This window comes from Scyliorhinus torazame, chromosome 22 (assembly GCF_047496885.1).
Source record: "Scyliorhinus torazame isolate Kashiwa2021f chromosome 22, sScyTor2.1, whole genome shotgun sequence".
In the NCBI taxonomy this organism is placed as follows: domain Eukaryota; kingdom Metazoa; phylum Chordata; class Chondrichthyes; order Carcharhiniformes; family Scyliorhinidae; genus Scyliorhinus; species Scyliorhinus torazame.
In genome coordinates, this window is record NC_092728.1 from 112,312,783 (window position 1) to 112,326,328 (window position 13,546).

General features: G+C 61.2%; 1 protein-coding gene across 1 annotated transcript in view; it reads left to right on the forward strand.

The window, feature by feature from the left end:
- Positions 1 to 13,546, forward strand: part of sardh (sarcosine dehydrogenase) — a 170,475-nt gene that overhangs the window by 83,401 nt on the left and 73,528 nt on the right. Inside the window, exons 10-11 of the mRNA XM_072488950.1 lie at positions 799 to 885; positions 3,255 to 3,328. Of these exons, the coding sequence (XP_072345051.1) occupies positions 799 to 885; positions 3,255 to 3,328 (161 nt within the window). The remainder of the gene's footprint in view (positions 1 to 798; positions 886 to 3,254; positions 3,329 to 13,546) is intronic.

The window sequence follows — 13,546 nt, forward strand, 5'->3', positions numbered from 1 at the left end:
CGGCTGCGGCTGGGTTAGTGGGAGAGTTAGCGTCTGCGGCTGGGTTAGTGGGAGAGTTAGCGTCTGCGGCTGGGTTAGTGGGAGAGTTAGCGTCTGCGGCTGGGTTAGTGGGAGAGTTAGCGTCTGCGGCTGGGTTAGTGGGAGAGTTAGCGTCTGCGGCTGGGTTAGTGGGAGAGTTAGCGTCTGCGGCTGGGTTAGTGGGAGAGTTAGCGTCTGCGGCTGAGTTAGTGGGAGAGTTAGCGTCTGCGGCTGGGTTAGTGGGAGAGTTAGCGTCTGCGGCTGGGTTAGTGGGAGAGTTAGCGTCTGCGGCTGGGTTAGTGGGAGAGTTAGCGTCTGCGGCTGGGTTAGTGGGAGAGTTAGCGTCTGCGGCTGGGTTAGTGGGAGAGTTAGCGTCTGCGGCTGGGTTAGTGGGAGAGTTAGCGTCTGCGGCTGAGTTAGTGGGAGAGTTAGCGTCTGCGGCTGGGTTAGTGGGAGAGTTAGCGTCTGCGGCTGGGTTAGTGGGAGAGTTAGCGTCTGCGGCTGGGTTAGTGGGAGAGTTAGCGTCTGCGGCTGGGTTAGTGGGAGAGTTAGCGGCTGCGGCTGGGTTAGTGGGAGAGTTAGCGTCTGCGGCTGGGTTAGTGGGAGAGTTAGCGTCTGCGGCTGGGTTAGTGGGAGAGTTAGCGTCTGCGGCTGGGTTAGTGGGAGAGTTAGCGTCTGCGGCTGGGTTAGTGGGAGAGTTAGCGGCATACCCAATTGTGTGGGAGGGTACGTTCCTCATAATATTGTTTAATCTCACGGTAACAATGCCATTTTTTGTAGAGTCATTCACTGCCGACCACAAGCCTCTGATGGGGGAGGCTCCTGAGCTCAGAGGTTTCTACCTGGGGTGTGGATTCAATAGTGCGGGTGAGGAGGTCGATTTGTTTAATCTTTATTGCTCTGGCCTGACCCATTGATGTTAAGATCAGTGTTTGTGTCCGTGTGGATTATGCAAATTCTCCCCGTGTGTGCGAGGGTTTCGCCCCCCCACAACCCAAAAGATGTGACGAGAGCACAAAAGACAGGAGGTTACAGTGAGGATCATTGCAGTACTGACTCTCTGACAGTGCGGCACTCCCTCAGTACTGACTCTCTGACAGTGCGGCACTCCCTCAGTACTGACCCTCTGACAGTGCGGCACTCCCTCAGTACTGACCCTCTGACAGTGCGGCACTCCCTCAGTACTGACCCTCTGACAGTGCGGCACTCCCTCAGTACTGACCCTCTGACAGTGCAGCACTCCCCCAGTACTGACCCTCTGACAGTGCGGCACTCCCTCAGTACTGACCCTCTGGCAGTGCGGCACTCCCTCAGTACTGACCCTCTGACAGTGCAGCGCTCCCTCAGTACTGACCCTCTGACAGTGCGGCACTCCCTCAGTACTGACCCTCTGACAGTGCAGCGCTCCCTCAGTACTGACCCTCTGACAGTGCGGCACTCCCTCAGTACTGACCCTCTGACAGTGCAGCGCTCCCTCAGTACTGACCCTCTGACAGTGCGGCACTCCCTCAGTACTGACCCTCTGACAGTGCAGCGCTCCCTCAGTACTGACCCTCTGACAGTGCAGCACTCCCTCAGTACTGACCCTCTGACAGTGCAGCACTCCCTCAGTACTGACCCTCTGACAGTGCAGCACTCCCTCAGTACTGACCTCTGACAGTGCAGCGCTCCCTCAGTACTGACCCTCTGACAGTGCGGCACTCCCTCAGTACTGACCCTCTGACAGTGCGGCGCTCCCTCAGTACTGACCCTCTGACAGTGCAGCACTCCCTCAGTACTGACCTCTGACAGTGCAGCGCTCCCTCAGTACTGACCCTCTGACAGTGCGGCACTCCCTCAGTACTGACCCTCTGACAGTGCGGCACTCCCTCAGTACTGACCCTCTGACAGTGCAGCGCTCCCTCAGTACTGACCCTCTGACAGTGCGGCACTCCCTCAGTACTGACCCTCTGACAGTGCAGCGCTCCCTCAGTACTGACCCTCTGACAGTGCAGCACTCCCTCAGTACTGACCCTCTGACAGTGCAGCACTCCCTCAGTACTGACCCTCTGACAGTGCAGCACTCCCTCAGTACTGACCCTCTGACAGTGCAGCGCTCCCTCAGTACTGACCCTCTGACAGTGCAGCACTCCCTCAGTACTGACCCTCTGACAGTGCAGCACTCCCTCAGTACTGACCCTCTGACAGTGCAGCACTCCCTCAGTACTGACCTCTGACAGTGCAGCGCTCCCTCAGTACTGACCCTCTGACAGTGCGGCACTCCCTCAGTACTGACCCTCTGACAGTGCGGCACTCCCTCAGTACTGACCCTCTGACAGTGCAGCGCTCCCTCAGTACTGACCCTCTGACAGTGCGGCACTCCCTCAGTACTGACCCTCTGACAGTGCAGCGCTCCCTCAGTACTGACCCTCTGACAGTGCAGCACTCCCTCAGTACTGACCCTCTGACAGTGCAGCACTCCCTCAGTACTGACCCTCTGACAGTGCAGCACTCCCTCAGTACTGACCCTCTGACAGTGCAGCGCTCCCTCAGTACTGACCCTCTGACAGTGCAGCACTCCCTCAGTACAGACTCTCTGACAGTGCAGCACTCCCTCAGTACTGACCCTCTGAGAGTGCAGCACTCCCTCAGTACTGACCCTCTGACAGTGCGGCACTCCCTCAGTACTGACCCTCTGACAGTGCGGCGCTCCCTCAGTACTGACCCTCTGACAGTGCGGCACTCCCTCAGTACTGACCCTCTGACAGTGCAGCACTCCCTCAGTACTGACCCTCTGACAGTGCAACACTCCCTCAGTACTGACCCTCTGACAGTACGGCACTCCCTCAGTACTGACCCTCTGACAGTGCAGCACTCCCTCAGTACTGACCCTCTGACAGTGCAACACTCCCTCAGTACTGACCCTCTGACAGTGCGGCACTCCCTCAGTACTGACCCTCTGACAGTGCAGCACTCCCTCAGTACTGACCCTCTGACAGTGCAACACTCCCTCAGTACTGACCCTCTGACAGTACGGCACTCCCTCAGTACTGACCCTCTGACAGTGCAGCACTCCCTCAGTACTGACCCTCTGACAGTGCAACACTCCCTCAGTACTGACCCTCTGACAGTACGGCACTCAGTATCACTGCTGAATGTACTTTGTTCAGAAGCTGCAGTGAAGTTTTACAGGTTTGACAGAATATTTGAGACGTTTGAAGAACAATAAATTAAATCTTTGGACTCTTCGTTCTCAGGAATGATGTTAGGTGGCGGTTGTGGAAAGGAGCTCGCTCATTGGGTCATCCACGGACGGCCAGAGAAAGACATGTTTGGTTATGACATCCGGTAAGTGACCTGGGAAAAATGATAAGGCATTTATACAAAAACAACAATATCAGTTAATCCGTCCCCCAGTGAGAGTCAGTGTGTGTGGGACGCGTACCCCAGTAAGAGTCAGTGTGTGTGGGACCCGTACCCTAGAGTCAGTGTGTGTGGGACCCGTACCCCAGTGAGAGTCAGTGTGTGTGGGACCCGTACCCCAGTGAGAGTCAGTGTGTGTGGGACCCGTACCCCAGTGAGAGTCAGTGTGTGTGGAACCCGTACCCCAGTGAGAGTCAGTGTGTGTGGGACCCGTATCCCAGTGAGAGTCAGTGTGTGTGGGACCAGTACCCCAGTGAGAGTCAGTGTGTGTGGGACCCGTACCCTAGAGTCAGTGTGTGTGGGACCCGTACCCCAGTGAGAGTCAGTGTGTGTGGGACCCGTACCCCAGTGAGAGTCAGTGTGTGTGGGACCCGTACCCCAGTGAGAGTCAGTGTGTGTGGGACCTGTACCCCAGAGCCAGTGTGTGTGGGGACCCGTACCCCAGTGAGAGTCAGTGTGTGTGGAACCCGTACCCCAGTGAGAGTCAGTGTGTGTGGAACCCGTACCCCAGTGAGAGTCAGTGTGTGTGGGACCCGTACCCCAGTGAGAGTCAGTGTGTGTGGGACCCGTACCCCAGTGAGAGTCAGTGTGTGTGGGACCCATACCCCAGTGAGAGTCAGTGTGTGTGGAACCCGTACCCCAGTGAGAGTCGGTGTGTGTGGGACCCGTACCCCAGTGAGAGTCAGTGTGTGTGGGACCCGTACCCCAGTGAGAGTCAGTGTGTGTGGGACCCATACCCCAGTGAGAGTCAGTGTGTGTGGAACCCGTACCCCAGTGAGAGTCGGTGTGTGTGGGACCCGTACCCCAGTGAGAGACAGTGTGTGGGACCCGTACCCCAGTGAGAGTCAGTGTGTGTAGGACCCGTACCCCAGTGAGAGTCAGTGTGTGTGGGACCCGTATCCCAGTGAGAGTCAGTGTGTGTGGAACCCGTACCCCAGTGAGAGTCAGTGTGTGTGGAACCCATACCCCAGTGAGAGTCAGTGTGTGTGGGACCCGTACCCCAGTGAGAGTCAGTGTGTGTGGGACCCGTACCCCAGTGAGAGTCAGTGTGTGTAGGACCCGTACCCCAGTGAGAGTCAGTGTGTGTGGAACCCGTACCCCAGTGAGAGTCAGTGTGTGGGACCCGTACCCCAGTGAGAGTCAGTGTGTGTAGGACCCGTACCCCAGTGAGAGTCAGTGTGTGTGGGACCCGTATCCCAGTGAGAGTCAGTGTGTGTGGGACCCATACCCCAGTGAGAGTCAGTGTGTGTGGGACCCGTACCCCAGTGAGAGTCAGTGTGTGTGTAACCCTTACCCCAGTGAGAGTCAGTGTGTGTGGGACCCGTACCCCAGTGAGAGTCAGTGTGTGTGGGACCCGTACCCCAGTGAGAGTCAGTGTGTGTGGGACCCGTACCCCAGTGAGAGTCAGTGTGTGTGGGAACCGTACCCCAGTGAGAGTCAGTGTGTGTGGGACCCGTACCCCAGTGAGAGTCAGTGTGTGTGGGACCCGTACCCCAGTGAGAGTCAGTGTGTGTGGGACCCGTACCCCAGTGAGAGTCAGTGTGTGTGGGAACCGTACCCCAGTGAGAGTCAGTGTGTGTTGGACCCGTACCCCAGTGAGAGTCAGTGTGTGTGGGACCCGTACCCCAGTGAGAGTCAGTGTGTGTGGGACCCGTACCCCAGTGAGAGTCAGTGTGTGTGGGACCCGTACCCCAGTGAGAGTCAGTGTGTGTGGGACCCGTACCCCTGTGAGAGTCAGTGTGTGTGGGACCCGTACCCCAGTGAGAGTCAGTGTGTGTGGGACCCGTACCCCAGTGAGAGTCAGTGTGTGTGGGACCCGTACCCCTGTGAGAGTCAGTGTGTGTGGGACCCGTACCCCAGTGAGAGTCAGTGTGTGTGGGACCCGTACCCCAGTGAGAGTCAGTGTGTGTGGGAACCGTACCCCTGTGAGAGTCAGTGTGTGTGGGACCCGTACCCCAGTGAGAGTCAGTGTGTAGAACTCCTCCAATCATAGAAACACCCATCAACATTAATCTTTGACATCCATCTGCAATCTACAGCTGTTGAGCTCAAACTCCAGTTAATGCAACTCTCCCCCCCACTCTCAACTCTCCCCCCCCACTCTCAACTCTCCCCCCCACTCTCAACTCTCCCCCCCACTCTCAACTCTCCCCCCCACTCTCAACTCTCCCCCCCACTCTCAACTCTCCCCCCCACTCTCAACTCTCCCCCCCACTCTCAACTCTCCCCCCCACTCTCAACTCTCCCCCCCACTCTCAACTCTCCCCCCCACTCTCAACTCTCCCCCCCACTCTCAACTCTCCCCCCCACTCTCAACTCTCCCCCCCACTCTCAACTCTCCCCCCCACTCTCAACTCTCCCCCCCCACTCTCAACTCTCCCCCCCACTCTCAACTCTCCCCCCCACTCTCAACTCTCCCCCCCACTCTCAACTCTCCCCCCACTCTCAACTCTCCCCTCCCACTCTCAACTCTCCCCCCACTCTCAACTCTCCCCCCCACTCTCACACTCCCCCCCCACTCTCAACTCTCCCCCCCACTCTCAACTCTCCCCCCACTCTCAACTCTCCCCCCCACTCTCAACTCTCCCCCCCACTCTCAACTCTCCCCCCCACTCTCAACTCTCCCCCCCCACTCTCAACTCTCCCCCCCACTCTCAACTCTCCCCCCCACTCTCAACTCTCCCCCCCCACTCTCAACTCTCCCCCCCCACTCAACTCTCCCCCCCACTCACAACTCTCCCCCCCACTCTCAACTCTCCCCCCCACTCTCAACTCTCCCCCCCACTCTCAACTCTCCCCCCCACTCTCAACTCTCCCCCCACTCTCAACTCTCCCCCCACTCTCAACACTCCCCCCCACTCTCAACTCTCCCCCCCACTCTCAACTCTCCCCCCCCACTCTCAACTCTCCCCCCCACTCTCAACTCTCCCCCCCACTCTCAACTCTCCCCCCCCTCTCAACTCACCCCCCCACTCTCAACTCTCCCCCCCACTCTCAACTCTCCCCCCCACTCTCAACTCTCCCCCCCACTCTCAACTCTCCCCCCCACTCTCAACTCTCCCCCCCCACTCTCAACTCTCCCCCCCACACTCAACTCTCCCCCCCACTCTCAACTCTCCCCCCCACTCTCAACTCTCCCCCCCACTCTCAACTCTCCCCCCCACTCTCAACTCTCCCCCCCACTCTCAACTCTCCCCCCCACTCTCAACTCTCCCCCCCACTCTCAACTCTCCCCCCCACTCTCAACTCTCCCCCCCACTCACAACTCTCCCCCCCCCACTCTCAACTCTCCCCCCCCACTCTCAACTCTCCCCCCCCCACTCTCAACTCTCCCCCCCACTCTCAACTCTCCCCCCCACTCTCAACTCTCCCCCCCACTCTCAACTCTCCCCCCCACTCTCACTCACCCCCCCACTCCAACACACCCCCCCCACTCTCAACACTCCCCCCCACTCTCAACTCACCCCCCCACTCTCAAACCTCTCCCCCCCCACTCTCAACTCTCCCCCCCCCCCACTCTCAACTCTCCCCCCCACTCTCAACTCTCCCCCCCCACTCTCAACTCTCCCCCCCACTCTCAACTCTCCCCCCCACTCTCAACTCTCCCCCCCCACACTCAACACTCCCCCCCACTCTCAACTCTCCCCCCCCACACTCAACTCTCCCCCCCACTCTCAACTCTCCCCCCCACTCTCAACTCACCCCCCCACTCACAACTCTCCCCCCCACTCTCAACTCTCCCCCCCACACTCAACTCTCCCCCCCACTCTCAACTCTCCCCCCCACTCTCAACTCTCCCCCCCACTCTCAACTCTCCCCCCCACTCACAACTCTCCCCCCCACTCTCAACACTCCCCCCCACTCTCAACACTCCCCCCCACACCACTCTCCCCCCCCACTCTCAACACTCCCCCCCACTCTCAACTCTCCCCCCCACTCTCAACACTCCCCCCCACTCTCAACTCTCCCCCCCACACTCAACTCTCCCCCCCACTCTCAACACTCCCCCCCCACTCTCAACTCACCCCCCCACACACAACACTCCCCCCCACACTCAACTCTCCCCCCCACTCTCAACTCTCCCCCCCCACTCTCAACTCACCCCCCCCACACTCAACACTCCCCCCCCACTCTCAACTCTCCCCCCCACTCTCAACTCTCCCCCCACACCACACTCCCCCCCACTCTCAACTCTCCCCCCCACTCTCACACTCCCCCCCACCACACACCCCCCCCCACTCTCACACTCCCCCCCACACCAACTCTCCCCCCCACTCTCAACACACCCCCCCCACTCTCAACTCTCCCCCCCCCACTCTCAACACTCCCCCCCACTCTCAACTCTCCCCCCCACTCTCACACCCCCCCCACACTCAACACCCCCCCACTCTCAACACTCCCCCCCACACTCACACTCCCCCCCACACTCAACACTCCCCCCCACACTCAACACCCCCCCCACTCTCACTCACCCCCCCCCACACCTCACTCCCCCCCCACTCACAACTCTCCCCCCACTCTCAACACTCCCCCCCACTCTCAACTCCCCCCCCACTCTCAACTCTCCCCCCCACACCCAACCCCCCCCCACACCACACTCCCCCCCCCACACTCACACTCCCCCCCACACACACACTCTCCCCCCCACACCAACTCCCCCCCCACTCTCAACTCCCCCCCCCACACTCAACTCACCCCCCCACTCTCAACTCTCCCCCCCACACTCAACTCCCCCCCCACTCTCAACTCTCCCCCCCCACTCTCAACTCTCCCCCCCACTCTCAACACACCCCCCCCACACTCACTCTCCCCCCCACTCTCAACACTCCCCCCCCACCTCCACACTCCCCCCCACTCCAACTCTCCCCCCCACACTCAACACCCCCCCCCACTCTCAACTCTCCCCCCCACTCTCAACACTCCCCCCCACACTCAACTCTCCCCCCCCACACCAACTCTCCCCCCCACTCTCAACTCTCCCCCCCACTCTCAACTCTCCCCCCCACTCTCAACACTCCCCCCCACACTCAACCTCCCCCCCACCTCACACTCCCCCCCACCTCACACTCCCCCCCCACACTCAACTCTCCCCCCCACTCTCAACACTCCCCCCCACTCTCAACACTCCCCCCCCACTCTCAACTCTCCCCCCCCACTCTCACTCTCCCCCCCACACTCAACACCCCCCCCCACTCTCACTCTCCCCCCCACACTCAACACTCCCCCCCACTCTCAACTCCCCCCCCCACTCTCACACTCCCCCCCCACACTCACACTCCCCCCCACCTCACACTCCCCCCCCACACTCACACCCCCCCCACACCACACACCCCCCCCACTCTCACTCACCCCCCCACTCTCAACACTCCCCCCCCACTCTCAACTCCCCCCCCACACTCACACTCCCCCCCACACCAACACCCCCCCACACCAACTCCCCCCCACTCTCAACTCTCCCCCCCACACCAACTCCCCCCCCACACTCAACTCCCCCCCCACTCACAACACCCCCCCCACTCCAACTCTCCCCCCCCCACACTCAACTCTCCCCCCCCACTCACAACTCACCCCCCCACTCTCAACACTCCCCCCCACACTCACTCTCCCCCCCACACTCAACTCTCCCCCCCACACTCAACACACCCCCCCACTCCCAACCCCCCCCCCACACTCAACATCCCCCCCCACTCTCAACTCTCCCCCCCACTCCCAACCTCCCCCCCACACACACACACCCCCCCACTCTCAACACACCCCCCCACTCTCAACACTCCCCCCCCACTCTCACACTCCCCCCCCACTCACAACTCTCCCCCCCACTCTCAACTCTCCCCCCCACTCTCAACTCCCCCCCACTCTCAACTCTCCCCCCCACTCTCACTCTCCCCCCCACTCTCAACTCTCCCCCCCCACCTCAACTCTCCCCCCCACTCACAACTCTCCCCCCCACTCTCAACTCTCCCCCCCACTCTCAACTCTCCCCCCCCACTCTCAACTCTCCCCCCCACTCTCAACTCTCCCCCCCACTCTCAACACTCCCCCCCCACTCTCAACTCTCCCCCCCACTCTCAACTCTCCCCCCCACTCTCAACTCTCCCCCCCACTCTCACACTCCCCCCCACTCTCAACTCTCCCCCCCACTCTCAACTCTCCCCCCCACTCTCAACTCTCCCCCCCACTCTCAACTCTCCCCCCCACTCTCAACTCTCCCCCCCACTCAACACTCCCCCCACTCCACTCTCCCCCCCACTCTCAACTCACCCCCCCACTCTCAACTCTCCCCCCCACTCTCAACTCTCCCCCCCACTCTCACTCTCCCCCCACTCTCAACACTCCCCCCCCACTCTCAACTCTCCCCCCCACTCTCAACTCACCCCCCCACTCTCAACTCTCCCCCCCCACTCTCAACTCCCCCCCCACTCTCAACTCTCCCCCCCACTCTCAACTCTCCCCCCCACTCTCAACTCTCCCCCCCACTCACAACTCTCCCCCCCACTCTCAACTCTCCCCCCCACTCTCAACACTCCCCCCCCACTCACAACTCACCCCCCCCACTCTCAACCACCCCCCCACTCTCAACACTCCCCCCCACTCTCAACTCTCCCCCCCACTCTCAACTCTCCCCCCCACTCTCAACTCTCCCCCCCACTCTCACACTCCCCCCCACTCTCAACTCTCCCCCCCACTCTCAACTCTCCCCCCCACTCTCAACTCACCCCCCCACTCTCAACTCTCCCCCCCACTCTCACTCTCCCCCCACTCTCAACTCTCCCCCCCACTCTCAACTCTCCCCCCCACTCTCAACCTCCCCCCCACTCTCAACTCTCCCCCCCACACTCAACTCTCCCCCCCCACTCAACACTCCCCCCACTCAACTCTCCCCCCACTCTCAACTCTCCCCCCCACTCTCACACTCCCCCCCACACACAACTCACCCCCCCCCACTCTCAACTCTCCCCCCCCACTCACAACTCACCCCCCCACTCTCAACTCTCCCCCCCACACACACTCTCCCCCCCACACTCACACACCCCCCCCACTCTCAACTCTCCCCCCCACTCTCACACTCCCCCCCCACTCTCAACTCACCCCCCCCCACTCTCAACTCTCCCCCCCACTCTCAACACTCCCCCCCACACTCAACTCTCCCCCCCACTCTCAACTCTCCCCCCCACTCTCAACTCTCCCCCCCACTCTCAACTCTCCCCCCCACACTCAACTCACCCCCCCCACTCTCAACTCCCCCCCACTCTCAACACACCCCCCCACACTCAACTCTCCCCCCCACTCTCAACTCTCCCCCCCCACTCTCAACTCTCCCCCCACTCACAACTCTCCCCCCCACTCTCAACTCTCCCCCCCACTCTCAACTCTCCCCCCCACTCTCAACTCTCCCCCCCACTCTCAACTCACCCCCCCCACTCTCAACTCTCCCCCCCACTCTCAACTCTCCCCCCCACACTCAACTCTCCCCCCCACTCTCAACTCTCCCCCCCACTCTCAACTCTCCCCCCCACTCTCAACTCTCCCCCCCACTCTCAACTCTCCCCCCCACTCTCAACTCTCCCCCCCACTCTCAACTCTCCCCCCCACTCACAACTCTCCCCCCCACTCTCAACTCTCCCCCCCACTCTCAACTCTCCCCCCCACTCTCAACTCTCCCCCCCCACTCTCAACACTCCCCCCCCACTCTCAACTCTCCCCCCCACTCTCAACTCTCCCCCCCCACTCTCAACTCTCCCCCCCCACTCTCAACTCTCCCCCCCACTCTCAACTCTCCCCCCCACTCTCAACACTCCCCCCCACTCTCAACTCTCCCCCCCACTCACAACTCTCCCCCCCACTCTCAACTCTCCCCCCCACTCTCAACTCTCCCCCCCACTCTCAACTCTCCCCCCCACTCTCAACTCTCCCCCCACACTCAACTCTCCCCCCCACTCTCAACTCTCCCCCCCACTCTCAACTCTCCCCCCCCACTCAACTCTCCCCCCCACTCTCAACTCTCCCCCCCACTCTCAACTCTCCCCCCCACTCTCAACTCTCCCCCCCACTCTCAACTCTCCCCCCCACTCTCAACTCTCCCCCCCACTCTCAACTCTCCCCCCCACTCTCAACTCTCCCCCCCACTCTCAACTCACCCCCCCACACTCAACTCTCCCCCCCACTCTCAACTCTCCCCCCCACTCTCAACTCTCCCCCCCACACTCAACTCTCCCCCCCACTCTCAACTCTCCCCCCCACTCTCAACTCTCCCCCCCACTCACAACTCTCCCCCCCACTCTCAACTCTCCCCCCCCACTCTCAACTCTCCCCCCACTCTCAACTCTCCCCCCCACTCTCAACTCTCCCCCCCACTCTCAACTCTCCCCCCCCACTCTCAACTCTCCCCCCCACTCTCAACTCTCCCCCCCACTCACACTCCCCCCCCACTCTCACCTCTCCCCCCCACTCTCAACTCTCCCCCCCACTCTCAACTCTCCCCCCCACTCTCAACTCTCCCCCCCCACTCTCAACTCTCCCCCCCACTCTCAACTCTCCCCCCCACTCTCAACTCTCCCCCCCACTCTCACTCTCCCCCCCACTCTCAACTCTCCCCCCCACTCTCAACTCTCCCCCCCACTCTCACTCTCCCCCCCACTCTCAACTCTCCCCCCCACTCTCAACTCTCCCCCCCCACTCTCAACTCTCCCCCCCCACTCTCACTCTCCCCCCCACTCTCATCTCTCCCTCCCACTCTCAACTCTCCCCCCCACTCTCAACTCTCCCCCCCACTCTCAACTCTCCCCCCCACTCTCAACTCTCCCCCCCACTCTCACTCTCCCTCCCACTCTCAACTCTCCCCCCCACTCTCAACTCTCCCCCCCACTCTCAACTCTCCCCCCCCACTCTCAACTCTCCCTCCCACTCTCAACTCTCCCCCCCACTCTCAACTCTCCCCCCCACTCTCAACTCTCCCCCCCACTCTCATCTCTCCCTCCCACTCTCAACTCTCCCCCCACTCTCAACTCTCCCCCCCACTCTCAACTCTCCCCCCCACTCTCAACTCTCCCCCCCACTCTCAACTCTCCCCCCCACTCTCAACTCTCCCCCCCACTCTCAACTCTCCCCCCCACTCTCAACTCTCCCCCCCACTCTCAACTCTCCCCCCCACTCTCAACTCTCCCCCCCACTCTCAACTCTCCCCCCCACTCTCAACTCTCCCTCCCACTCTCATCTCTCCCTCCCACTCTCAACTCTCCCCCCCACTCTCAACTCTCCCCCCCACTCTCAACTCTCCCCCCCACTCTCAACTCTCCCCCCCCACTCTCAACTCTCCCCCCCACTCTCAACTCTCCCCCCACTCTCAACTCTCCCCCCCACTCTCAACTCTCCCCCCCACTCTCAACTCTCCCCCCCACTCTCAACTCTCCCTCCCACTCTCATCTCTCCCTCCCACTCTCAACTCTCCCCCCACTCTCAACTCTCCCCCCCACTCTCAACTCTCCCCCCCACTCTCAACTCTCCCCCCCACTCTCAACTCTCCCCCCCACTCTCAACTCTCCCCCCCACTCTCAACTCTCCCCCCCACTCTCAACTCTCCCCCCCACTCTCAACTCTCCTCCCCACTCTCAACTCTCCCCCCCACTCTCAACTCTCCCCCCCACTCTCAACTCTCCCCCCCACTCTCAACTCTCCCCCCCACTCTCAACTCTCCCCCCACTCTCAACTCTCCCCCCCACTCTCAACTCTCCCCCCCCACTCTCAACTCTCCCCCCCACTCTCAACTCTCCCCCCCACTCTCAACTCTCCCCCCCACTCTCAACTCTCCTCCCCACTCTCAACTCTCCTCCCCCACTCTCAACTCTCCCCCCCACTCTCAACTCTCCCCCCCACTCTCAACTCTCCCCCCCACTCTCAACTCTCCCCCCCACTCTCAACTCTCCCCCCCACTCTCAACTCTCCTACACTCTCTCTCTCTCTCTCTCTATCCCAGTCTCTCTCTCTCTCTATCGCAGTCTCTCTCTATCCCAGTCTCTCTCTCTCTCTCTCTATATCCCAGTCTCTCTCTCTCTCCCAGTCTCTCTCTCTCTCTATTCCAGTCTCTCTCTCTCTCTCTATCCCAGTCTCTCTCTCTCTATCCAGTCTC